This window comes from Dunckerocampus dactyliophorus, chromosome 1 (genome assembly GCF_027744805.1).
Source record: "Dunckerocampus dactyliophorus isolate RoL2022-P2 chromosome 1, RoL_Ddac_1.1, whole genome shotgun sequence".
NCBI lineage: Eukaryota > Metazoa > Chordata > Actinopteri > Syngnathiformes > Syngnathidae > Dunckerocampus > Dunckerocampus dactyliophorus.
In genome coordinates, this window is record NC_072819.1 from 48,297,005 (window position 1) to 48,322,646 (window position 25,642).

The window sequence follows — 25,642 nt, forward strand, 5'->3', positions numbered from 1 at the left end:
ACCAGCCCGAAGAAAGTATTCAACACTGTTTCCCCTGTTTATTCCATATGTTTGCAGTACGTTTTCACATGAGCATGGCTTGAAATCACTGCAGTCTGTGCGTCATGACCCTCTAATTAACGGCGTTGTCGCTGGTACGCCTGTGAATTCTCTCATTCACTGGTACCTCTTTTGGGAGATTTGCATTTGCTTGCTTGTTACTCCTGACGACACTCACTTGCAGCACTCTGTGTGTACACTCGCTAGCGCCTCGCCCCCCACTGGGACAAATAGACTGAATGACTGACAGAGGGTTCACTCACTCCGTTCATTCCGCTATAGAAGCAATGAGGCAGATGCACAGTGAGCCTTCTTGTCATCCAGCCGGTTTGGTGGAGACAGAGAAAGACGACAAACACGCATGCGCCTGTCAATTTATCGAGGCCCGCAAAACGATCAAGTTTGTTTTGATTTATTGTGCAGTTTATCGATTTATTGATTATCGAGAAGGTCTTTCTGGAGCATTTAGCTCGTTGGCTAGCGCTGCTCACTGGCTAGCGCTGCACAACTCTCACTTAGCAGGGATGTGCGGACACGGGTTGGACCCTAGGCAGGACGCAGGGCTGGATGGACCACACGGGAGACACAAGCCTGCTTAGCATCTGAATGACTTTCGGAGATGGGACTCCACCGTTTACAACTGGTACAAAATGCCGCTGCGCGGCTTTTGACCAGCGCTCACAGACAGAGCCACGTCGCTCTAGTTCTGCGCGCTCTAGTTCTGCGCACTCTGCACCGACTTCCCGTTTAATGTTCGTTTTTAAGGCAATTCATGGTACCGCACAATCTTATTCATGTGAACTTTTAAACATTCATCGCCCTAGCAGAGATCTCTGCGGTCTGCCGACCAAAAGCCGCATGAAGTCCCTCGGTCCAGTTACAAACGTGGCGTGATCGGGTCTTTTGTGTAGCTGCTCCCAGGCTTTGGACCTTCACAGACTTACATTTGTTTAAGGCAAAATGTTAAGGCTCATTTGCTCCAAACTGGATTGGCACTTTTATTTATTTGTATTATTTTAATACATTTGATTTATTGGTTTATTATATTCTTCTTGTTTTATTTTGGTATTTTTCTTGCAGTGTTGTCCAGCACTTTGGTTTAGCTGCAGCTGATATAAGTTGCTATGTGAATAAAGCTTGATTTGATTTGATTTACGGGTGTAAAAAGGTGTCCCCCATGACCTTTTGTGTGGTTGTAAATATTTGCCAGTCAAGACTGAACTTGCCATTGTTGCGTTTCATTCTTTGTCTACAATTTCAATCGTAGCTTATTCTGGACACCAAACAATTTCGGGGCCCCTCTTCAGGCCCCAGGGACCATCTTACCTTTAATGAAGATTTATGGTCATGTTTTGAGAGAAATGTACAAGCAGAACACTGATTTGTAGGCCCAGTGGGGGAATTGATGGTCAGCCAACTGCTTATTGCGGCACAGGATTATCAGGAGCATCAAACGTCACTTTGCTAGCATTTGGAAAAGTACAGAGAGAAGATCCTTCTCAGAGCAAATGAATCATCTGCGGTGCTCTCTATAGGGCCTTTACGTGCATGTGTGACATCAAACTGAGCAAAGGAACAGTCCAAACTTCATGTTACAGCGCAGGAAGCGAGAGTCAAGTGTAACTTCCCGGAGAATAATCACCACACCCGACGATGTCCAGCGATGCTTTGTTCTCAGTGTACTGTATGTGTGCGTGCACATGCACATGCACATGCACATGCGGTCAGATATTATTGATTTCCAAGAGGAAAGAGAGCCACTCCTCCCCTCCCATGTGCAGTTGCTCTTTCAAACCGACCAAACCAGTTCCTGGAGAGACGTCGCATTGTTTACTTCCCAATCCGGCCAATTTAAGAGTGGAAGCTGGTAGTTGAATATGATTACCAGTGCAGTTTAAGATACATAAGCATGTCATCAATATAAGTAAGTGTCGTTATCTCGACCAACCACCTCATTGGGTACACTTGCACAATTCAGTCATCTCAAATGCAAGATCTGTAACAAAAAATGCCAATACCTGGGTAATAAATGCAATTTTGGACATTGTCAGCGAGGTTTTCATTTGTTTACAACCACAACATTTAACCAACCGTAAAACATTTTGCATACCGAATGCTGGAGATGATCCCAGCTGATTTAGAGCAAGGTCCACCCAGGCTATGCAGTCAATAGAGGACTGAAGTTAAAAACAAGTAGAGCAACATTAATGGACTGGATTAAGAGTCGTAGGTAAATAGTGACTGAGTGTAAAGAATGTGTGTGTGTGTGCGTGTGTGTTGATCCTTACATTCCTGTGGAAGCCTTGAGAGCAGCTAATCCAGTGTTAGTCAATGGCCTCTTGAACTCTTAGGTTACGCTGGAGCGCACACACACACACACACACACACACACACACACACACACCCAGGCGCACTCTATGCTTGTGTTTGTTCAATGTGCACATACACCCCTGATCAATATTTTAAGACCAGTTGAGCAGTTGCAGGAACTTCTTTTTTGCACTGTTGGAACTTCAGGAGGTTCTAAGTAGAGCTTCAAAATGAACAAAAAAAAAAAGAAAAGAAACGAAGTGATACCAAGTAATTTATTGCAAACAACTACTAAAGTGAAATAGGCTGATCAAAGGTTTACCACCTTTAAAAGCCAAATGTGGATTCAGTGTCTTGTCTGTCAGGTATTCACGCTGACGTGACCTCTTGAAGGCAAAGGCAGAAAACGCTTTCTCTCTTTGAACCTGCGTCGGATTGTTGAGCTGCACAGGCAAGGCCCCAGGCAGTGTTGGACGCAGTAAAACAGTCATCATAACTTTCTTATACGATCCTGAGGGTTATGGTACAAAAACCTCAAGTGGGGCACCCAAAAAAATTGTCACTGGCCCCCTGACCCGCAAGATCCAATATGGCCGTCCGTCAAGACACGGGATGACCCCGGCCAAATGAAGGTCGGTACTGGTGCTGAGTGCAGTCCGGTTTAACCATCAGACGGCGTCTCAGAGAGAAGGGTTTTTAAAGAACAAAAAATGTCAGTTGCCCGTTTGTAATTTGCACGAGAGGTGGGGTTTCAGGGGTTTTTCCCAAATATGATCTTAAACAGCCCATTTCACTTGAATGCTTGCTTGCAGTAAATTGCTGACTCAAATTGTTTTTGTCTCACTCCCATTTCTTTGTTTTGCATAACGAAGCTCTACATAGAACCTCCATCAGATCCAACAATGCAAAATGGAAATTCTTACCATTTTTCAACTGCTCGAAAAATTTTGATTGGCCGTGTATGTGCACACCGAGCCATTGCACGTACATGCATGTGTCCCGTTTACTCGAAATATGTACGCTTTTCATGAAAAATAACCAGTACAGTTCAAATTTTGCTAACCAAGATGTTGACAGACGTACAGGTTCTTACCCAAATGGGAGGGTGCCAAACATTTGTACAGTTCGGTTATCTTGACAGCATCTTAACAACAAAAATGGACTTCTATACTTGTTGATGTTTAAGCCATCGTATTATCTCGGCTTCGCGTCATTCCTCGAAGTGGACGGGGCAAGAAAAAAAGAGAAAATGTGTTGGGTATTGTGTTGTGTTAATGTTTGTTTTAAACTTAGACATGCAGAAAACTGTAACAAATGCGTATGGGTTTTCCCAGACGTGATCGTGATCGTTGCTGCAAGTTATTTCTGGAATTCAATGGCGTTTATCACCTTCTTTGTCAAAATACTGGCACTGGCAACTTACTTGGCCTTCATTGTGGGTTATTTTGCAGCCATGATCAACAAGAAAAACAAAGCCTTGTGATGTACTTGTTAGTTAGCAAAGATCTACAGTCAACTAGAGCGACGACAGGGAGATGCTGTAATAATCTCCAAGAGAAATTCACATTTTGGTATTCGGTTAATTGTTTTTATTTAAACATGTTCTCAAGTGTGAATACTTTAAATTGCCTAAGTCGTCCATGAAAGCAGACCTGGTATCTTAAGTGTTTCTAGACAAAACAAGGTATTCGCAGACATCAGCTGTGTCTTGGGAAAACAGCGATGGTGCCACAAACTGTTTGCGTTTGCGGGCCTAACCGATCACTCGACTAATCAAAACAACAAGCTTCAGTTTCAGATTAACCGACTAAGAAAATAACCATTATTTGCAAGTAGGTATGGGCCGGTTATCGGTTTCAAGGTATAACACGGTGTGTAAAAGTCATGGTTTCAAAACCGCTAAAGTAGTCCGTCATACCGTCCTTAGGTATGAGAGAAAGTGGAGGTCCACCGCGGCCACTGTGTGGAAATACTCGTCATGTCCAGTGTTGTTCCTCGCAGTTGGAACTGGGCTTTGATGTGCTGAAGCCACGGGCATGAGCTGTGTTGCCAAAAGTCGCCAACTTAACCGTCGCGACATAGCTAACATTGATGTGAGCTGCCGGTGTGACAAGACGTGCGCCCTCGTAGAGCTTTGCAGCGCGTGGATTTTGTGTGTATTTCACAAGGCTTCGCAGCTATCAAAGTAATGTGGAAGCACATAACAGCAAGTGCATTTTTGACATGTTAACGTGAATATCATAACCTAGTAAGTCGCAGATGCCGTCGTTGTTGAATCGCTTGTAGTGTAAACAAACACGTACTGGCACTACATGCTGCAGCTTAAAACATACAGTAAATGCCAAAAAGGGATGCACATTTAGAAGATATACTTCATTTACAACAGATTCCCATGTGCAACAGCGCTAGGTAGCAAGAACGATGAAGGCCAACATGTCGTCATTCCACCGGTACTGCCGTGCTGCTGTCATAGTTGTCGGTCGACATATCACTCGGGTCGAAACGAAGAAGAAGAATGCGACAAAAGCCGAGGATGAGTGGTATAAACCATTTGCTATCCACTGAACAACAAGCAACAACTCCTTAGCAACATCTGCTGAACAACAATCCCATGGCCTGGTAACGGAAGTGAAACTTGGTGACGCAAGGAAGTTAAATAAATAAAAACTCAGCAAATACACAATCCAACAACTCCACAACACTTGTGGACAAGTTGTGACCTGCACATTAACCACACTATGAAATCATAACATAAAATTATATGTATTTTTTTATTATTTATGCCGTGACCATTTTTGAGGCACTGATTGCATTTTTTTGCAATTTGCTTTGTTCAGTTCTTTTAGTAAGAAAATATTTACGGTCTCTGACATGAGTGGAGGGATTAGCCATCGTAGACTGCATTAAGAACTGCATTTTATTTATTAATTTATTTATTAATTTATTAAATGGTTAGCATGTTGGCCAATCTCCACTTGGGCATCTCTGTGTGGAGTTTGCATGTTCTCCTCGTGGGTGCGTGGGTTTTCTCCGGGTACTCCGGTTTCCTCCGACACTCCAAAAACATGCATGTTAGGTTAATTGGCGACTCTGAAGTGTCCATAGGTATGAATGTGAGCGTGAATGGTTGTTTGTCTACATGTGCCCTGCGACTGACTGGCAACCAGTCCAGGTTGTACCCCGCCTCTCGCCTGAAGTCAGCTGGGATAGGCTCCAGCATACCCCCCCGACACTAGTGAGGATAAGCGGTATATAAAATGGATGGATGTTCAAACTTGACACTGCTTACTCTTAAGATTGAGTCTCTACAAAGCCCAAAAAGCCTGAGATGCAGGTTAACAGGCCCCAGTTGAAATCAACATTGGGCAACTTCAACTATTGCATGGCCCGGGAGAGCGCCAGGTACATAAATTTACTGAAACACATTCCTTGACGGGATTATCGTCCAGTCCCTGCTGGGTGATGCTGATGGAGGGAGTGAGAACACATACATTACTTCTTAAGCTGCAGGAATGCAGCAGGTAGCCAAGACGCGACTCTCATAAAAAGGCAGATTTATGAAAATAATAAAATACCCGTTTACTCTGCGCAGATCACACAGTATGAGCTTCAGATGTGCGTTAGCAATGACGGACATTTTACTCAATGACCTTTGACCTGCAGACACATTGAAGCAGTTAGGGAGATGATCCGTGACGCCCGCCCTTTTTGAGCTGCAAGACTTCCTGGAAATTTCTCCGACAAAGAAAATGAGCTGCTCTTGGGTTTGGAGTTTGGGGAGAGATTCTGCGCATGCCCCTGGGCTCACGTTTGGATTCTTATGCAGACTGCTTGATTCTTTAAATTGTGCCAGATGCGGAAATTTGATCATCATTTAACAGCTTTGGCAAGTTTAGTTTGGCGACACAGCTGTGGTCGAACAGAGAGGAGGAGTAGTATGCCATTGGGCAAATTACTTTTCTAAAGTAATTAGTTACAGTTACGGATGCTCCGATCAGGGTGTTACGCTGCCGATTCCGATACGGATCATCCATGAGTGAAATCGTCCTACTCTGGATATGAGAGTTGTCTGATGGCATTCTAGCAGGACTGCCTGGTATCATGCAGCGGGGATCCAAGTTGGAGAACACCCGGCGAACCCGAGTTGGCTTCAACCGCTGAGGGAGGCTGGTCGGTCATCGAGTCTGATGAATTCAAATATTTTTCGGGTTATTTGCTTTAGACTGTCACGCTCATACGGGTGAGTGTTGTCCAGCGTTGGCTACATTAGCTGCCATTGCAAGCCTGGAAAACTCACCACAGTCCGTCCAGTGTTTGTTCTTCAAATGTCGTATTGAATTCAAGCTTTTTCACGAGCTACCCTGGCGAGATATTTTTCATGGTATAATATATCACACGGCAGACATGTTTGTTTTATGTTTGGCACGCCTGCGCGGTGTGAAGGGAAGTGGGCGGGGGATGCTCACTCTAGGCTGCATGCTGCAGTAGTACGAGCCTGAGGTGATCGGCCTTTGTGATCGCCGTTGAAAGGCATTTATCAGCATATGCCGATCACTTGCTTTTTCACAAAAATCACTGTCCCTTAGTTCAGTCGCCCGTCTATGACGTCGACAGCGGTTGACTCTGTGGTTCTTTGCCACAAGTCTCTGCTTGTCTGATTGATCACGGCTGCAAAATAACCCACAATGGAGCCAACCAAAGTTGAAAGTGCCAACATTTTTCTAAAGAAGGTGAGAAACGCTACTAAATTGAAGAAATAACCCTCCTCGTCTCTCGTTGCTTTGTCAGTGCCGTCTTTGTCAGCAACCACAGTTCTCTCCCAAGATACGAGGGGCAGTCCTTCTCTGAGAATGAGCAACCACAACTCTCGTTGACTAGCTATTTAGCTTCCTGTGTAGTAGTAGTAAACAATGGCGACAAAAGCCACACCCTGATGGTTGATATAGCTCTCAGTGCATAATAGCGTGCCACATTTAACTGTCGGTAACGGTGTCATGTTTGAAATAGTAATTCATTACATTACCCATTATTGGAAAACAATAACGCTGTTATTTTTAACACCGTTACTCCCAAGGCTGGTGTTCCACAAGCAGGAAGCATCGGAAGCTGTGATCCGGTCTAACACTTTTCTTTGCAAAGTCCTTGGATGGTATCATAGTAGACAAATGAACCACCCGCAACACCGCAACAATGTCTGCTTCAAAGTTGAAGAGAAAAGAATGCAAGTAACGTGGTAAACCAGCATCTACGCTGGAACAGGAACCTATTTCGGTTCCCTGGGTATGAGCTTAATCTGTAAACCCTCTCTAGAACTTTCTCCTCTGCGCATCCTGCTTTTTTTCCCCTTCCTGCAGCCTTCCTACGTCTCCATAAAAAGACAAGTCTCAAGGAGGGCGGACTTCTCTTTCGTTGTTGATAATAAAACAAGCACCACTCCACCCCAACGCACTCCCCCATGCGACAGGTTCTGCTGAGGAAAGCGAGAGATGGGCGGTGTTGTCATGACGAGCTACAAGTGACGACTGTGGCACGCCAAGAGGCACTCTTAAACTCTTTCCAAGCAGTGTTACGCAGCTGCGCCACAGCAAGAACTTCTTCAGGCACCCAGTCAATAAACACAAAGGGAGTCACATGACATTCATATCCTTATGAAGCATGTCACAAAATGGATTGAATGACAATTTGACAAGCAAGCGTGAACACTGCATTCGATGCAAGTATGCCAAGGAAAACTTGTGGTCAATGCAAATTAACAGTACCGATGGCTAAGAGGCCACAAGTTTGGCTGCTGACACACACACACACACACACACACACACACACACACACACACACACACACACACAGTGGTGTGAAAAAGTGTTTGCCCCCTTCTTGTTTTTTTTTCCCCTTGTTTGTCACACTTAATATAAATGTTTCAGATCATCAAGCAAATGTAAATATTAGTCAATGACAACACAACTGAACGAAAAATGCAGTTTTATTATTAAGGGAGAAAAAAAATCCAAGCCTACATGGCCCTGTGTGAAAAAGTGATTGCCCCCCTATTAAAACATAACTTAACTGTGGTTTATCACACCTGAATTGAAGTGGAAAAGGTTATTAAGCTTTGGGACTCCAGCGAACCACAGCAAGAGCAGTTATCCACAAATGACGAAAACATGGAAGAGTGGTGAACCTTCCCAGGAGTGGCCGGCCAAACAAAATGACCCCAAGAATACAGCAACGACTCAGCCAAGAGGTCACAAAAGACCCCACAACAACATCCAAAGAACAGGCCTCACTTGCCTCAGTTAAGGTCAGTGTTCATGACTCCACCATAAGAAAGACACTGGGCAAAAACGGCCTGCATGGCAGAGTTCCAAGACCAAAACCACTGCTGAACAAAAAGAACATTAAGGCTCGCCTCAATTTTGCCAGAAAACATCTTGATGATCCCCAAGACCTTTGGGAAAATACTCTGTGGTCTGACGAGACAAACGTTGAACTTTCTGGAAGGTGTGTGTCCCGTTACAGCCTTTTAGAAAAAGAACATCATACCAACAGTAAAATATGGTGGTGGTAGTGTGATGGTCTGGGGCTGTTTTGCTGCTTCAGGACCTGGAAGACTTGTGGTAATAAGTGGAAGCATGAATTCTGCTGTCTACCAAAAAATCTTGAAAGGGAATGTTCGGCCATCTGTTGGTGACCTCAAGCTGAAACCAACTTGGGTTCTGCAGCAGAACAATAATCCAAAACACACCAGCAAGTCCACCTTTGAATGGCTAAGGAAAAATAAAATGAAGACTTTGGAGTGGCCTAGTCAAAGTCCTGACCTGAATCCTATTGAGATGCTGTGGCATGACCTTAAAAAGGTCGTGCTGGAAAACCCTCCAATGTGGCTGAATGACAACAATTCTGCAAAGATGAGTGGGCCAAAATTCCTCCCCAGCGCTGGAAGAGACTCATTGCAAGTTATCAGAAACGCTTGATTGCAGTTGTTGCTGCTAAGGGGGGCCCAACCACTTATTAGGTTTAGCGGGCAATCACTTTTTCACAAAGGGTCATGTAGCTTTGGATTTTTTTCTCCCTCAATAATAAAAAGTTTCGTTTAAAAACTGCATTTTGTGTTCAGTTGTGTTCTCACTGCCTAATATTTACATTTATTTGATGAGCTGAAACATTTAAGTTGATACACTTAAAAAAAAATTAAATAAATCAGGCAGGGGGCAAACTCTTTTCACACCACTGTACATATAAATTGGGGAACAAAGGGAAAATGAAGTGCTTCACTTGAATAACCTCCTTTTTCTGTTTGCTGTGGGCGGCCGTGCAGTAAAACAAACACACACATCAGCCGGTCTGTCAGAGACGACAGACGGGTTATAATATTTAGCTCCAAGCAAGGGGAGCGAGCGAGGTGTCATCAAGTTGAAGTCAAGGCGCAATGCAGTGAAAAGGGTGACGTCAAAGCAGGAGAAAAATGGGCCACACACGGGAGAATTTGAGGGCTTCTGTAAACACAAACGGCACAGGAAGAGAAGGTATTTGGTGTTTGTGACTGGTGATGACGGACAGATGCACAAAGACTATGGGTGATCAATACTTGCATCACAGACTTTGCTCTGTTTTGCTGTCAATATTCAGTGTAATTGTTTTAGCTGGATAATTATAACTAAACAATCTTGAAGTCTCCAAGATTAGTGCGAGTATCCTTTATTTGTGGGCTGCCATTGTGTAAAACGCAGGCACCACATAAACTGCCTGGTACATGTGACCTGATTTCAGCTGTTTTTCAGTTCCTCTTGAAAGTGATCAGGACTGACAGTACAGAATCAGTCATTCATTCATTTTCTGTTGTCCTGATTCGAACCCAGAGCCACCCACGAGGCAGACGTGCAAACCACATGCTCCACCGAGCGCAGCGTTTCCCAAAGTCAGAATTAAGATGCGTCATTTCATGAATGCGATCGCTCCTCCGCATGCAAAAGAGCAGCAGCAACATTTAAAAATTTTCTCATAAACCGAACACTTTTCGTATTTTGTTCTTTTGGTATGAGTTGAGTATTTGAGCATAGCTAAAGGTTTGTTATAAAGAAGATTGAAGGTTACGTTTGACTTTTTCAAACGTTACTTCAGAAGCAGAATAGTAAAATCACTGCAACTTCCACCGTAATTTTGGGAAACTGGACATTTAAGGCTACAAAAATCCATCGTTGAAATCACCTGTTTTTGAACGTTGCCTTCCCAGTTAAACAAGCCAACGGACATATGCAAGTGGATACGATGAAAGCAGCGCGCCGGCATTGCTCAGTGGATCTTGAGAAAGGGGCTACCAGCTGAAACTATTAATGCTGCGGTTAAGAGGGTGCTCGCGTGCGAAAGAGCTGCAAGCGATATTTCCCACCCCACTAATCCACACGTATGCAAAAAAAAAAACAAGGTTACGTTATAAAAGCAGTAATATCATCCTTTTTAAAGTCTCATTTTCAAAGATCTCTTTTGTGCCATTTGTGCGAGACAGTCGTGATTGACAGCCTGAACGCCAGTCATCTTATTCTAATGTTCTAGTATTTCTTGATTGAAAAACATTCATCTTGAGCCCGCGGCATACAGCAGCTTTAAAACGATAACTTTCTTTCTTTCTTTAAACTGGGTTTAGAATCCTTGTTTGTTGTTGCTGCTCTTGACTATTGTGCTACCTTTACATGTGACAGGTGCACCACCACTGTATCATTGGTCTAATCCACCCTAAATATACAGCACAGTACTAAAAGACTCAGTCATTTAGCCTCGAACAAATAAACAAGGAACAGCCACCTTGGTTTCAGGTGGGTCCATGACCATCATTACATCTGAATGGGATGGGATGCTCACAAAGGTGCTACCACCAACAACCAAACCAACCAAACAACCATCCTAACGATCGTTATTTGACACCACTGAAGAGCCAACCATCCCTGTCTGGACCTGCATCCCCCTTTAGAGGATAAATCGATCGGCTCTTGCACCAAGCTCTCAGACTAGAGCTGTCCTAGCTGGTCTGACAGGAGTGAGAGCGTGAACTGATGAAGCCTGCTCGGATGAGAGGCGAAACATCTTCTAGTACAACTTGAACAGTCCAGTTGTGATCGATTGAATAATGAATGCCCTGAGAATACAGTGACCTGGATAAATGACAATATTCACAGGCCAATATTCACGAAACATCAGCGCAACCACAGTAGTTAACTAAGTCACCCGAATTGAAATTTCCCCAAAGGAATCATATTGACGCCCTGGCGTCTGGAATGGAATATGTCACATGAGCAACTGTGCATTACCAGTTACACACTGGCAACCGTGACGCTCACTCTTTGACTCCCAGACATCCGTGGCTAGTCCGCTCCAGTACCCTAGAGTCCTAAATATTTATCCGTCCCTGTAGGAGTTTATTTACTGTCGTACTATGAAGGGTGCCGAACACCGCATTAACACAAAATCCCCTTTTTCCTGGCCTGCTGCTTTCAATTACATTCCTGCACCTAGTTCAGATGAGTTCATAGAAGGATTGATGAGACTGCAGAAATTCTCTGGCTGACAGTCGCACGATGTCGCACTCTGTCTTTGCTTGCGAACATTGTCTCAACCAATCATATCAGCTTCAGAAATCCGCCCCAAAAATTCTGATTACGCTGTTTTTTCTTTTATTTCCCAATGCCAAAGTATAATAAGTGTGCAACAGCAAGTCAAAACTTTGGAGGTGCAGGCAGTATTTTCAATGTAAACAATTATTTCATTATAATACAGAAGAGCTTTGGTATTTGAGTTCTACGCTCTCTTCAGGGCAATAAAATCATCCATCTGTAAAGGTCACTAAATACAAGTTTAGATTTAATATGAAAAAAAAAACACTAATCTCTAGTTTATTGGAGTTAATTGGTTCCAAACCAGACTGTGACAAGTGAATTTCTGAAGTAGGTTTCCTTATTCATAAGTGGAATATTTTCTTAGTTAAAGCATAGAAAATCTGTTTACAACATTCTAAAGACAGTTTTTAACATTATGAGAGCCCTCTAGACATGAAATAGCACCCCTATAATCACCTTTACACTCGTATTACCCAATATAGTAGACATAATAAGAGAAAATAAGCCCTTATTGACATAAATAAGACTCCAACTCATGTGTGTTACCATAAATGTGTTCGAGGGGACCTGAAAGAGGTGGACATGAAGTGACGTCAGGGGTTCAGAGTTGAGTTTCAGCTTTGTGATAATAAAAAAAACTTGTCATTTTCATAGCGTGGCGCGTCCCCAGCGCGCATGCAGTGTCAGATTTTACCAACGCTAACTTCCGGGGATTCTAACATTCCTACAACCACACTGTAACCACAATAGTCGCCTTTACATGGACGTCATCCGTGCACACCACTCTACAGGCATGACTAATCAACTTACGCCAAACTGTTACACGAGTTTAACGTCTTTAGCATTAAAAGTGATAAAAAAAACACACACATCCATTTAAAGCCTGCCGTGCTTAAATCCAATGCTTTATTTCCTACTATTGATGCAATTGATTGATTAAACAATGTCAGATCGATATACGTTGTCCGGAATAGTTGCTTACTGTCCACAGATCGATGGCTCATAGGAATATAAATCGATACATCGATGTAGTGGATGAATCGTTACACTTGTAGCTACCGCGCATGCGTATAACAAGGAAACCCGTTGTAAATTGAGTAAATCTTCTAAATTTGAAGGAATCTTTCACATGAGCACAATGTTTTCACTTAATAATGCTATATTAGTGTATTTTGTCATTTACTATACGTTTTACGCTGCAACGTGTAGTGTCAATACGTGTTTGTTTACACGACAAGCGAGTAAAAGGATGGCGTTTGCGACTTATTAGGTCATGATAGTCACGTTAACATGTTGAAAATGTACTTAAATCGCGTTATCTGCTTACGCATTAGTTCGATAGCTGCAAAGCCATGTGAAATACACACTAAATCTACACGCTACGGGATGCAAAACTCTACGAGGGCGCGTCCGGCGCCGCTTGATGCACGAGGCAGCTAACGTCAGTGCTAGCTCGTCGGTTAAGTTGCCGACTTTTGGCAACACAGCTCATGCCCGTGGTTTCAGCACATCGAATCCCAGAGGAATAAGACGGGACATGACAAAGTATTTCCACACCTCCACTCTCTCTCACACTGTAGGACGGTATGACGGATTATTTCAGCAGTTCTGAAACCGTGACTTTTTGACACGAGTAACCGGCCCGCGCCTACTAGTGACCAGTGTAGACTACTACTTTCATCAACGTCTTTTGAGTGCGTCTTTTGAATGCCTTATATCTGTATTCCACTTAATTTAGCCATGTTTATGCTTGAAAATGCTCAACTGAAGCAAAAACTACACAACATTTGCTAAAATACGCATATTGTTTGGTCATTTAACCAAGATTTATTCAAAATGATTTATTCATTCTTATATTTTTTTTAAACGTGACAGAGTGAAACCGCCAAATTCAAAGCGTTAAGTGGCAAGGGACGACTACAGCATTTTCCATTGAAAAAATGAAAGATTAAATAATTTAATCAATAATTACTATTTCTTTCATGAAAACAAATTTAAATTGAATATGAAGTTTAAGTTTATCTCTTGTTTCTATCTTGTTTTAGGGTAAAAAAAAAAAAAAAAAAAAAAAAGGTACAGTTTTGTTCCCAAGCTGCAAATGTTAAATGTACCTTGTAGGGTTGTGTCACTTGTTTCTGAGAGCTTATCTGAAAACCATCCCCATGTTATAAAGACACCAAGCACAAGCAACCCGCCTCTCCTCTGCACACGTCAAACGATCCCATTGGCCTTGACCCATATGGGTTGTTTTGCCCTCATCTTTTCAAACGCCACTACTTGCAGCTCTTGGCTGCACTGTTACCACCACTTGCAACCAGGAAATGATGTGTGGTCTTGTGTAAGTGTTGTACACACCACATGACACGTGAAACATTCCGCCGCAAAGACTATGTGCAGTTTCCTCCTGCCGTCTTTGGTTATAAAGACAAATCCAAATGCGTGCTGTTATTTAGTCACCAAAATGCACGATGCTGGGGCTTTTGGTGGGGGAAAAAACGGGCCACAACGGAGAGAAAGATTGACAGTCCAGATGCAGCCAACACACTGCACGAGAACGCGAAACTGAATAATTAAGAATGCATTAAAAGACTTACGAGGTAGCAATTTTGCCTGTCGAGGAACACGGCGTCTCCCATGGCCAAGGACAAATATCCACAAATAAACACTCCAAAATGTGATTGCAACAGACGGGATCCCGTTTCACAGTATTAAGTCCAAAAAAGTGTGCGCGCGTCAGACAGGATCCTTTCTTCTTCCTAAAATAACAAGACTTTTCTCTCACTGTAAGGCGCAGCCGAGGTTCTTGTTGATGTTTCTCCACCCGTCAGATGGTTGTGTCAGAAAGCTGTCCACGACACCATCGTGCGTCATGCGTAACGGATCCATACTGCGCGCTCTGTGGGCCCCGATGAGGACAAGATGCTGAACCAAGCGAGGGGAGGCAGGCGACGAGTTCAGTCAAGTTCAAAGTGACTACACGCGCGGATTCCGCTGCATATTTTCAAATTAAAAGTCCGTAAAAGCCATTGCAATTTTCTTTACGTCAGCATTCATCTGCAAACGTTATACCGCTCAAATAGCATCTCTCCATTGCTACTTATTACTGCTACTAACTTATTGTTGCGCCAATGTAAACACAATGTGATATAGTTGAAACAAATCAACTATTCGTATGATTCAATGCAGTTCTACGCCTCTGCACGCCACCACAAAAAAAGTTTTTAAATGAAATCACAATCAAAACTCAGCATATAAACTTTATGAAGATGGCAGTTTTATACCGCGCTTTGAATCACATGTGCTTCATGCTTTTATTTTGTAGGTAAAACTACATGTCCGTTCGTGTTTATGCTTTCGTAGCGTTTGACAGGAGCAAAGGCAATGTGGCAGACAAAAAGGGGAGGGATGCTTGCTGGAGCTGTACAGATGTTTTGAAAATCCATACATAACAATTGAAAGCAGTCAACCATTCAAGTCAATCATTTGTTTCTATAACGGTCGTGTTGTAATTCCATCTCTTCATTTTCTTGGAGCCAGCTGACTTTGGGCAAGAGGCGGGTACATCTTGGAGTGGTTGCCAGTCAGTCACAGGGCACATATAGAGAAATCACCGTACACACGCACACTCAGAACTGTGGACAATTTAGAGTCTGGGGGGAGAATGACTTCCGGGTGGGAGCAGGATAACAGGTACGTTTTGTAATAAAGACAGTTGGATTATCACAGTCTATTAATAACACGACAAGACTGAGTCACCAACGTGTTGTTTGGGTACTCGGAATGATACGTGGGTTTGTGAGGCACAATGTTTGGCGACATAATACCCAAGATAGTCAAAAACCGAGAAATGTTTGGCAAAAACCGAATCCTACAAGCAGATGTGATTCTAGAGTCGAGGCTCTAGGCAAAAGTTCACAAGGGGCCCCTGGAACCAGCGTTCATCAGCATTATGCATAGCACCACTGCTGTAGACAAAGTCTGTCAGCTCTCGGGGGCCTGCAGCTGGGCTGGGGCCCCAAGCAACGCCCCTGCCCATGAGAACCGGGGCATACGAAAACCGAGTATTTTCAAAAGGGGCAGCGTGATGGTGGTTGCCAAGCATTGAAATCATGGCTTGTGTGGGTTTCCCCTGGGTACTCCAATTACCTTCCCACAGTACGGAAGCATGCATGTTAGGTTAAATGAAAACTATACAGTGCAAGCCATCTATAGCCACGCCCCTTGTACTGGCCGACTAACGTCGACGAGCCATTGCTTACAAATTTACTTGCAACTTTGGCCGGCGACGAGTGTAGGGTGTATCCCGCTTCTCACCCTAAGTCAGCTGGGATAGGCTCCAGCTTACCCCCAACGGTGGTGAGATATAGAAAATGAGATGGCTGGATGGATGTTTTCATATGGTATTTTATACGTTTTATTTTATTGTATGTCTTGACTCCAGCGACAATAAAGCTTTCGTACGTACGCAAACCTTCCTTCTGGTGACTAACAATCTAAAAAAGTCTAACGAGTTACGTCGCTTAGCGATGGTGAGCAAGTTCACAACACAGCAATCCCTGTTTGCGGTTAATCGGTTCCAGACGCGACTGTGATAAGTGAATTCCCGCTAAGTAGGATTCCTTTATTTCTAAATCAAATATTTTCGTACCTAAGGGCATAAGTTTACAATCTTCTAAATGTGGCGTTTAATCTTGTTAGAGACTTCTAGACATGAAATAAGACCCGTACAGTCACCTTTACATTTATATTACCCAATATAGTCGATATAGTCTGAGAAAATAAGCCAAGTAAGACATGAATAAGACACGGCCTCGTGTTTGTTGCAATATATGTGTTCCGGACGTGTGCACGATAGGAAGTGATGTCAGGGTTCAGAGCTGAGTGTCAGCTTGTAATGGATTACGGCTGCAACAGTACTGTTATTATTATGATGATTATGTTATTTTTATTGTGTTTACTGTGAGATCATTTAAATCTGCAATAAAAGCCTGTTGTTCCAGCCTTCGAGTCTGACGCTTGTGTGCCTCACCAAACATTAGTTACATGACTGACACCTACTGGGCAGTGTAGAATACTACATAGCATCTTTGAATGCATCTTCTGATTGCCTTATAGTTGTATTTTAGTTCATTTTGCCATTTGTATGCTTTAAAATGCTTAATTTAGGCAAAAAAATAACAACAGTTGCTCAACTCATTCAGTAAAACGTAGTTATACATTTTATACAACCCGAACGCCCGATCCCAACAACGTATAGGCAAAAAGAGGTGATGACACAACTCCCCACTAATGCATTTCACTTCAGAGCAATTTTAAGCTATAAAATCGGCCACAAGGTGGCAGAAGTGCATTTGGTAAGAGCTTGGCAGAGATCATGTGGATGGTAAAAACGCACATGACAGGAAAAAGGACGTCAGAGAGCGTGGAGGAGTGTAGCGTGCACAAGGTTACGCATTGTAGGGAAATTTTAACGCATGCAAACACACAGTTCAGTTCCGAATGTGAAAATTGTAAATAGTTCATGGTGTTAGATTTGTAAATAAATAGTTATTTCGATGTTGTTTATGTTGTGGGATAGTTTTTTAAATATTTGAGCTGTCACAAAAGCAAAGAATATTTGTGTCAAAGTTGAAGTTATGCTTGAAATGTATCTTTAAAAAAAAAGCTGTTTTTCTCCCTTTTTTAATCAGGAACTCACATTTTCCTGAAACGTACCTATGTTCTACTGCTGATTACTAAAGAACAGAAAGAGATAGAAAGAAAACTGTTTTTCTTGATGAAAGACGGGTGTCTAATCTTTCTTTTGGAAGGTTCCATGTTTATACAGCCATGGAACACAACATTCTGTGTGCCTTGAAAAATCAGTCAGACTAGTCTAAAATGGCCGGGATTGAATGAGTTAAATATGCATATGTTTGACTAATAATAGGCTGTATTCAACCACGAAACCGCATGATTAAGCCGTGAAATTCAAACTGTGATGTGGCAAAGGACCACTGTACTATAACCCATGTCGACATAAACTGACCTTTTTTTCATAGAAATGAAGAGAGAAGTGGTTGACTATGTATGTTCATGAGAGTTGTTCGACATAGACGGGTAGGCGACATAAGCAGGGCCGTCTTAAGTGAGTTCCGGTTCATCTGTGACCCACAACATCATAAGCAATACGTCTGTGTAGGCTCTCAGTCGTACAGGAGTTGTCCATCGAGGAAAAGGCTTCTTGAGACGTCATCTGTACTTCTGTGTAGAAGGTGTCGGACGTTTCGCTCCTCATCCGAAGAGCTTCGTCAGCAAACTAATAAGTGCTGGTAGCTTAGGCCTTAAATACAGTAAGAGTGGGCGGAATTGGTGTGCCAACACCCTCCTCCTATTGGTTCGTTACACTAAGCCTGCATTCCTCATCTTTACAGTGGTATAATCCTATCCTGTTATTCACACCTACGATAAAAGGGAAGTGTCGCTCCCTGAATTGGGTATGAACGACTCTGATACTGGCTTGTTAGCATCTATTGTTCTGGCTCGGCCCTGCCTTCACCTCATTTGCAAGACTAAGAGCTGTGGGTTTTGGTCTCAGTAACCTGCTGAACACAGGGTCCAAATTGAACCTCAAACCACCATTCCGATTCAATGATGGGTTCTGTTGTTTGACAAAAATAGCTTCCTTTACTCCTCTTTCAAACCATCTGTTTTCTTTGGCCAAAATCTTTACCTCGCTGTCCTGAAAAGAGTGATTGGTAGCTTTCAGGTGTAGATGTACTGCTGATTGAGGACCACTAGCATTGTCCCTGCGATGTTGATAAAGCCTTTTTTGGAGCATTTGCTTAGTTTCCCCAATGTAGTGCTCTTTGCATTCCTCATCTTTACAGTGGATGGAATAGACCACATTGCTCTGTTTCTGGTTTGGAGCCTTGTCTTTAGGATGCACTAATTTTTGTCTCAGGGTATTTACTGGTTTGAAATAGGTAGGAATTTTGTGTTGCCATAAGATCCTCTGGAGTTTTTCGGAGACCCCCGCTACATAAGGGACTACCACTCCTCTCCTTTTAGCTTCTGTGGGCTTTTGGGTTTCTTTCCCTACTCTCTTCTTTTGACATTTGTTAAAAGCCCACCGTGGGTACCCACAGGTTGAGAGCGCTCTCTGGACATGTTGTGTCTCCTTTTTCTTTCCCTCAGCACTAGTTGGTATTTGTTCCGCTCTATGTTGGAGGGTCCTAATAACCCCTAGTTTATGTTGTAGTGGATGGTTTGATTCAAAAAGCAGGTATTGGTCAGTGTGTGTGGCCTTTCTAAAGACCTCTGTAAGTAGCTGTCTGTCCTTTCCTATAATTACCTTGCAGTCTAAGAAGGCTAGTTGGTTTTCTTTAGTGTCCTCGCGAGTAAATTTGATATTGGTGTCCACCGCATTGATGTGATCTGCTACACTGATCATCATATAGAGAACACAAAAGGGTTTGTGGCGAGCATCAAAGACCTCAGATTGGAGCCAGAGGAAACTTTGGTGTCTTATGATGTGACTTCACTTTTCACATCTGTCCCCACCTCAGCAGCAGTCTCGGTGGTGAGGAAGAGACTGCTCGAGGACTCAACTCTGCATCGGAGAACAAAACTTAGTGCTGACCACATCTGCCAATTACTGGAAATTTGCCTTAACACCACATATTTTCAGTTTAGAGGGAAATTCTACAGACAAATTCATGGTTGTGCTATGGGCTCACCAGTCTCACCCATAGTGGCGAATCTGTACATGGAAGAGATGGAGAAACAGGCTCTCACATCCTTCTCAGGGACAAAACCAAGGCACTGGTTTAGATACGTGGATGACACCTTTGTCATAATCAAAAAACAAGAAATTCAGTCTTTCACAGATCACATCAATGCGGTGGACACCAATATCAAATTTACTCGCGAGGACACTAAAGAAAACCAACTAGCCTTCTTAGACTGCAAGGTAATTATAGGAAAGGACAGACAGCTACTTACAGAGGTCTTTAGAAAGGCCACACACACTGACCAATACCTGCTTTTTGAATCAAACCATCCACTACAACATAAACTAGGGGTTATTAGGACCCTCCAACATAGAGCGGAACAAATACCAACTAGTGCTGAGGGAAAGAAAAAGGAGACACAACATGTCCAGAGAGCGCTCTCAACCTGTGGGTACCCACGGTGGGCTTTTAACAAATGTCAAAAGAAGAGAGTAGGGAAAGAAACCCAAAAGCCCACAGAAGCTAAAAGGAGAGGAGTGGTAGTCCCTTATGTAGCGGGGGTCTCCGAAAAACTCCAGAGGATCTTATGGCAACACAAAATTCCTACCTATTTCAAACCAGTAAATACCCTGAGACAAAAATTAGTGCATCCTAAAGACAAGGCTCCAAACCAGAAACAGAGCAATGTGGTCTATTCCATCCACTGTAAAGATGAGGAATGCAAAGAGCACTACATTGGGGAAACTAAGCAAATGCTCCAAAAAAGGCTTTATCAACATCGCAGGGACAATGCTAGTGGTCCTCAATCAGCAGTACATCTACACCTGAAAGCTACCAATCACTCTTTTCAGGACAGCGAGGTAAAGATTTTGGCCAAAGAAAACAGATGGTTTGAAAGAGGAGTAAAGGAAGCTATTTTTGTCAAACAACAGAACCCATCATTGAATCGGAATGGTGGTTTGAGGTTCAATTTGGACCCTGTGTTCAGCAGGTTACTGAGACCAAAACCCACAGCTCTTAGTCTTGCAAATGAGGTGAAGGCAGGGCCGAGCCAGAACAATAGATGCTAACAAGCCAGTATCAGAGTCGTTCATACCCAATTCAGGGAGCGACACTTCCCTTTTATCGTAGGTGTGAATAACAGGATAGGATTATACCACTGTAAAGATGAGGAATGCAGGCTTAGTGTAACGAACCAATAGGAGGAGGGTGTTGGCACACCAATTCCGCCCACTCTTACTGTATTTAAGGCCTAAGCTACCAGCACTTATTAGTTTGCTGACGAAGCTCTTCGGATGAGGAGCGAAACGTCCGACACCTTCTACACAGAAGTACAGATGACGTCTCAAGAAGCCTTTTCCTCGATCATAAGCAATAGAAAATAAAGGAATGCATGAATAAATGTAAGAGCATCCTTCTGTGAAATGCGCTCTTAAAAGGGGCCACAAGTGCAGCACACAACTGGAGGGCTTTAACAAGGCGGCGTGAATTGCTTGGGTTTATGCAATTCTTAATGTGGAACCGATGTTGGGCAATCTGTCAAAGTCTTTGCCTGCAGTTATAGCTTGTAAAAACAGAAACATGCAAAGCAATTGAGATGTTGCATCTTGGATATTGTGGATAAAGAGAGTGGCTACATGGAGAAGAAGTGACTCCGCAAGGGTCATGCCGAATTCCTCCTTATCAGGTAGTGCTTCAAACATTTGAAGAATTCCAAGATCTTTGGAGCGGAACACTTTATTTGCACTGATATCTTTAGATGAGATAAAATCCTGGGAGGAATTGTAAACCAGTCACTGTGCATCTCATACAAACTGATAGTGAATGTGCCGCTGACGCATGCTCCTGCACTTGTCCCCTCCTTTTGGCCATCCAATATGTTTATGGTGCATTATTGCTCAGTATGTTCCGAAAAGGCCCAGCACCTTTTCGTGTATTTTTAACAATTTTCGCTCATATTATTGCGTAACTCAAGGTTATTGTAGCAGCAGCAAAATGCACAAACGTCAGTCAAAGAGTGGGAATTATGGCGTCTCGCCTTAAGAAAAACAGAAATTTAATAAATAGGTCTAGACAAAATTAAATCAGACATTCTTGAGGATGATGGAGAGGAAATATACACAACTTTTCACTCAAGTTCATTTGCAAGGCAGACGGTTGTTGTTTTATGCTTCAATGGGAGGAGCTCGTGCTCTCCTAAAATGGGTGTTTCCAATGTGACGGAGCGGACGCATGGTGCTGTATGGACGTACAGCCCACATGTGATGCGGGAATCAGCAACTTTTAGCCAAATAGTTTGGCCAAGACAAGTAGAAATGAATATGCAAAACATTATGCGACTCGATTCCAACCTGTTTGGTGTGACACCACAAGCGGAGTGGAAAGTATGCCGTTTGGAGAGCTGGAAGGTGCTCCACTGGGCAACAGAGAAAAAGCCTTTGATGTGTTTAATAAACTTAACTGAATAGATGCTTCAAGCGCTATGAAGGCATTCGCTTGTGTTGCGTCAAGCAGAGCAAGCTAACCTCCCTCACATAGAGGACGCAGGGTGTGGAGGGTCATGGAACAAACCTCATAACCGCACTTGGGAGGATCCCTCTTGAGACGGAGCAGCTGAAAACATGAATTGTATTCTTTCCCACACCCTTCTAATACAGCAGCATGTGAAAAAATGCTACAGCTGATAAAAAAAAAAAGAAAAACGTTCAATATAATGTAGTAGTGTTTACCCTCTCAATTGCCAAAAGAGGGCGTGTGTGGACATCGTAGGGAAAATAAAGGGGGTGCACATAAATGAATACACAGCAGATGCAGAACAAAGCAGCTGCTGGGGATGACCTCACAACTGAGGAATGTGTGTGTGGAGCGCACGTGTGTGTGTGCGCACAATTGAAAATATGTGGGCTCTCACTTTTGCTTAGGGTGTAAACACAAATTGTGAACAAACTACTTTCTTATCAATTTCCCCAGACCACAATTTCCCTCTGGAAACGAGCTGAACTGTGTATATATTGTATATACAGTGCATAATTGTAAAGTATGTCCAGATGTTTTTGGACAGAGAGAGCTTCTATGATTTTCACTTTCCACGCCACCACAGCGGACTGGAAATAAAGCGATCAAGATGTGACTGAAGAGTGCTTTCGGCTTCCAGTCAAGAGTTTTCACAAAAATATGACATTTACTATTCAGGAACTACAGCCATTTTATTTAGAGCACCTCAACTTTCAGGGCCTCAGTATCATTTGGAAAATTGGGCGTTGAGGGGATCCAGTTTGGTGGGTTTCAGCATTTTGCAGATGATGCGGTCCTGCTGGCTTCATCGGGCCTTGATCTTCAGCTCCCACTGGAGTGTGAAGCGGCTGGGCTGAGCCGGGCTGGGAGGTTTAAGTTGAAGTCCACAAGTGAGGGAAGGATGGATCGTGAGATCGAAGGGCAAATTGGTTCGCCGTCTGCAGTGATGTGGGCTTTGCTTCGGCCCGTTTGTGAAGGCAAAGCTCTCAATTTATCGGTCCATCTACGTTCCTACCCTCACCTACGGTCATGAGCTTTGGGTAGTGACCGAAAGGACAAGATCCCGGGTTCAAGAAGCCAAAATGAGTTTCCTCTGTAGGGTAACAAGCTTTCCCATCCAGGAGAAAATCGTGGAGTAAAACCACTGCTCCTCCACACAGACGATTTGGCTTCTAGTCAGGATGCCTCCCCAGTGCCTCCATGGGGAGGTGTTCAGGCCACGTTCAGCTGGCAGGAGGCCTCGAGGAAGACCTTAGGATCCCGCGAGAAAAGCTACCCGAAAAAGCGAGAGAGAGGAAAGTCTGGGCTTCTGTGCTTAGTGTGCTTCCCCATGACCTGACCATGGCTAAGTGGAAGGACTGTATAGATGGAAGGATGGATAGATGGGCATCTTTGTAGAGGTGCCCCACATGGACCGCAGAACAACCCATTACATTTTTGGTGACGATCTGATTAAAGGTGCAAATACAGGATTCTTTTTTTCACCAATAGGGTCACTGCGGATCGGAACCACCCATCATCCGCCATCAACCAGGATGTAGTCTGCTAACTAACTAACGGACAAATGACGACTTTGAAAAAAAAAAAAATGGAGCTCCTTCATTTTTTTTTCCCACTTCAGTTAACAGTTCTGCCTTGGCAGAGGTCTGCGCTCGACTAGTGACACCATAGCGTGCGGTCATTATAGCACTGTGAAAACAAATCCAAAAAGGGCACAGTACTCTATATATAATTGCACAAATGAGCTCATAGGATACACTCACAAGTATGGTCTGGATTCAATCTGAATGCTTGTCCTACTTCTCTATACCATACCCAACGAGAGCGAGAGGGGCAGGATGTAGGAAGGAATGCTGTGTATACAAGACGCATCCACTGGACCGCACTTGGCGTGGACACGTCCAATTGGATGGTTCTTCTTCACAATCTGTGTGAAAGTTTTTCTTCTTAGTGTCAGTTCCATGAAGGAGCATTGCATAATGGGAGATGGTGTGAAATACTGTGAAACGTAAAGGCTTCAGTAGCCGTGACGCCACAACTTCTATCATCAAATCAACGGTGTCGCGGACCACAGGGCTATGATTGGTCTCCTTTTTTTTTTTTTTTTTTTAAGTACATCATTACCTTCTGCAGCAGTAACACCTGAACAACAGCCCCACTTGTAGCTCATCTCAAAGGGGTTTCATGGGGCTCTCATGGAGCTCTCAAGTTTTTCCACATCAAAGTCATCCAATCGTCCCTTTATGGAACTTAACAGACATGCTGGAACAGAAAAGGGCCTTCCCTAAACTAATCCAATAAACTAAACAAACAGTTGGGAACAAATTGTCCAAAATGAGTCATCTACAGTTCTAGCCACAACATTTTTTTTCTTTTTTTACTTTGTCCTTCTCTTGATGCTGTTCAAACTGTCGACCCACTCTTGAGTGAGCTGCCGTAACAGCTGGAGCAGGCTCACGGGGGACAACCGAATAGGATGCCCACCGAGTGATGTAATGCGAGCGTGTTGTTTATTTCTTACGCATCTGCGCAGCTTAACTACGTGTGTTTGCATAGCTTTACGCTCCAAACGGACGTGCGTGTAACCAGTGCATCGAGCCTGAGTTTTTGTCGACTCAAATATTTAGTCTCCACTGTAAACACAGCGACCTTCTAGGAATGCTCTGCTCATGCTCCCTGCAGATAATGTGAGTGAGAGATCGCCAACACGTGCAGCTGAGTTATGCCAGACCTAATGAAGCACTTGCACAACATCTTATCAATACAGCTTATTGCAGAGGTGCTCTTAACTTCAGTTCTACTCATTTATAGTAGTTGGGTAGAAATTTAATAAAAAGGGGTATAATTCTGCGTCTGAGTAAATCTGGACGCATTAATTGCTCACTTTTGTTCATGTTAGCTAAGAGTAAAGAAAGAAGTGTCGGGGGTTGACAGATCCATCTCATGACTTTTTCTCTCACTGAAATGCAGCTGGAATTCAAGCTCGACTCCCCAGTTGGCTCCGGTGACACTCCCACTACCTCGTACCATGCAACATGCACACACACATTAAGGCGCCACTTCTCATGGGTCATTTTAAACCGGGAAAAGTAAAGTGTCTGCCTGTTATGACCTGTCCGGCTTACATGACGCCTCCAGAAAGTAGTCGGCTCCCATCCACTTTTTAGGCTCAAAGCTTTTGGAGCAAAACTCCAGTATGTGCTTGTATGAGTGTAGACTGAATTATTTGAAATAAATAAGCGCATTAAGGCTACTGTGAAATTTTTTTAAGGTGAATACTTTTTCAATATGCTATTTTTTACGAACATAAATCACTTTCATTACGTTTGGAATGCAAAAAATGGAACGTGAAACAGTGTTTGCCCCCTTCCTGATTTCTTATTTTGTTGCATGTTTGTCACACTTAAATGTTTCAGATCATCAAATTTAAATATTAGTCAATGACAACACAACTAAACA

General features: G+C 43.2%; 1 protein-coding gene across 3 annotated transcripts in view; it reads right to left on the reverse strand.

Annotated features, from left to right (window-relative positions):
- The window catches only part of LOC129179652 (rho GTPase-activating protein 6-like), a 70,301-nt gene that overhangs the window by 21,938 nt on the left and 22,721 nt on the right, over nt 1-25,642 (reverse strand). The window contains exon 1 of one of the 3 annotated variants that reach the window (XM_054773162.1): nt 14,552-14,918. The exons of the other annotated variants lie outside the window; for them this stretch is intronic. Coding sequence (XP_054629137.1) covers nt 14,552-14,593 — 42 coding nt within the window. The 5' untranslated portion in view covers nt 14,594-14,918. Of the gene's footprint in view, nt 1-14,551; nt 14,919-25,642 lie in introns of those variants that run through there. 3 annotated transcript variants of the gene reach the window in all.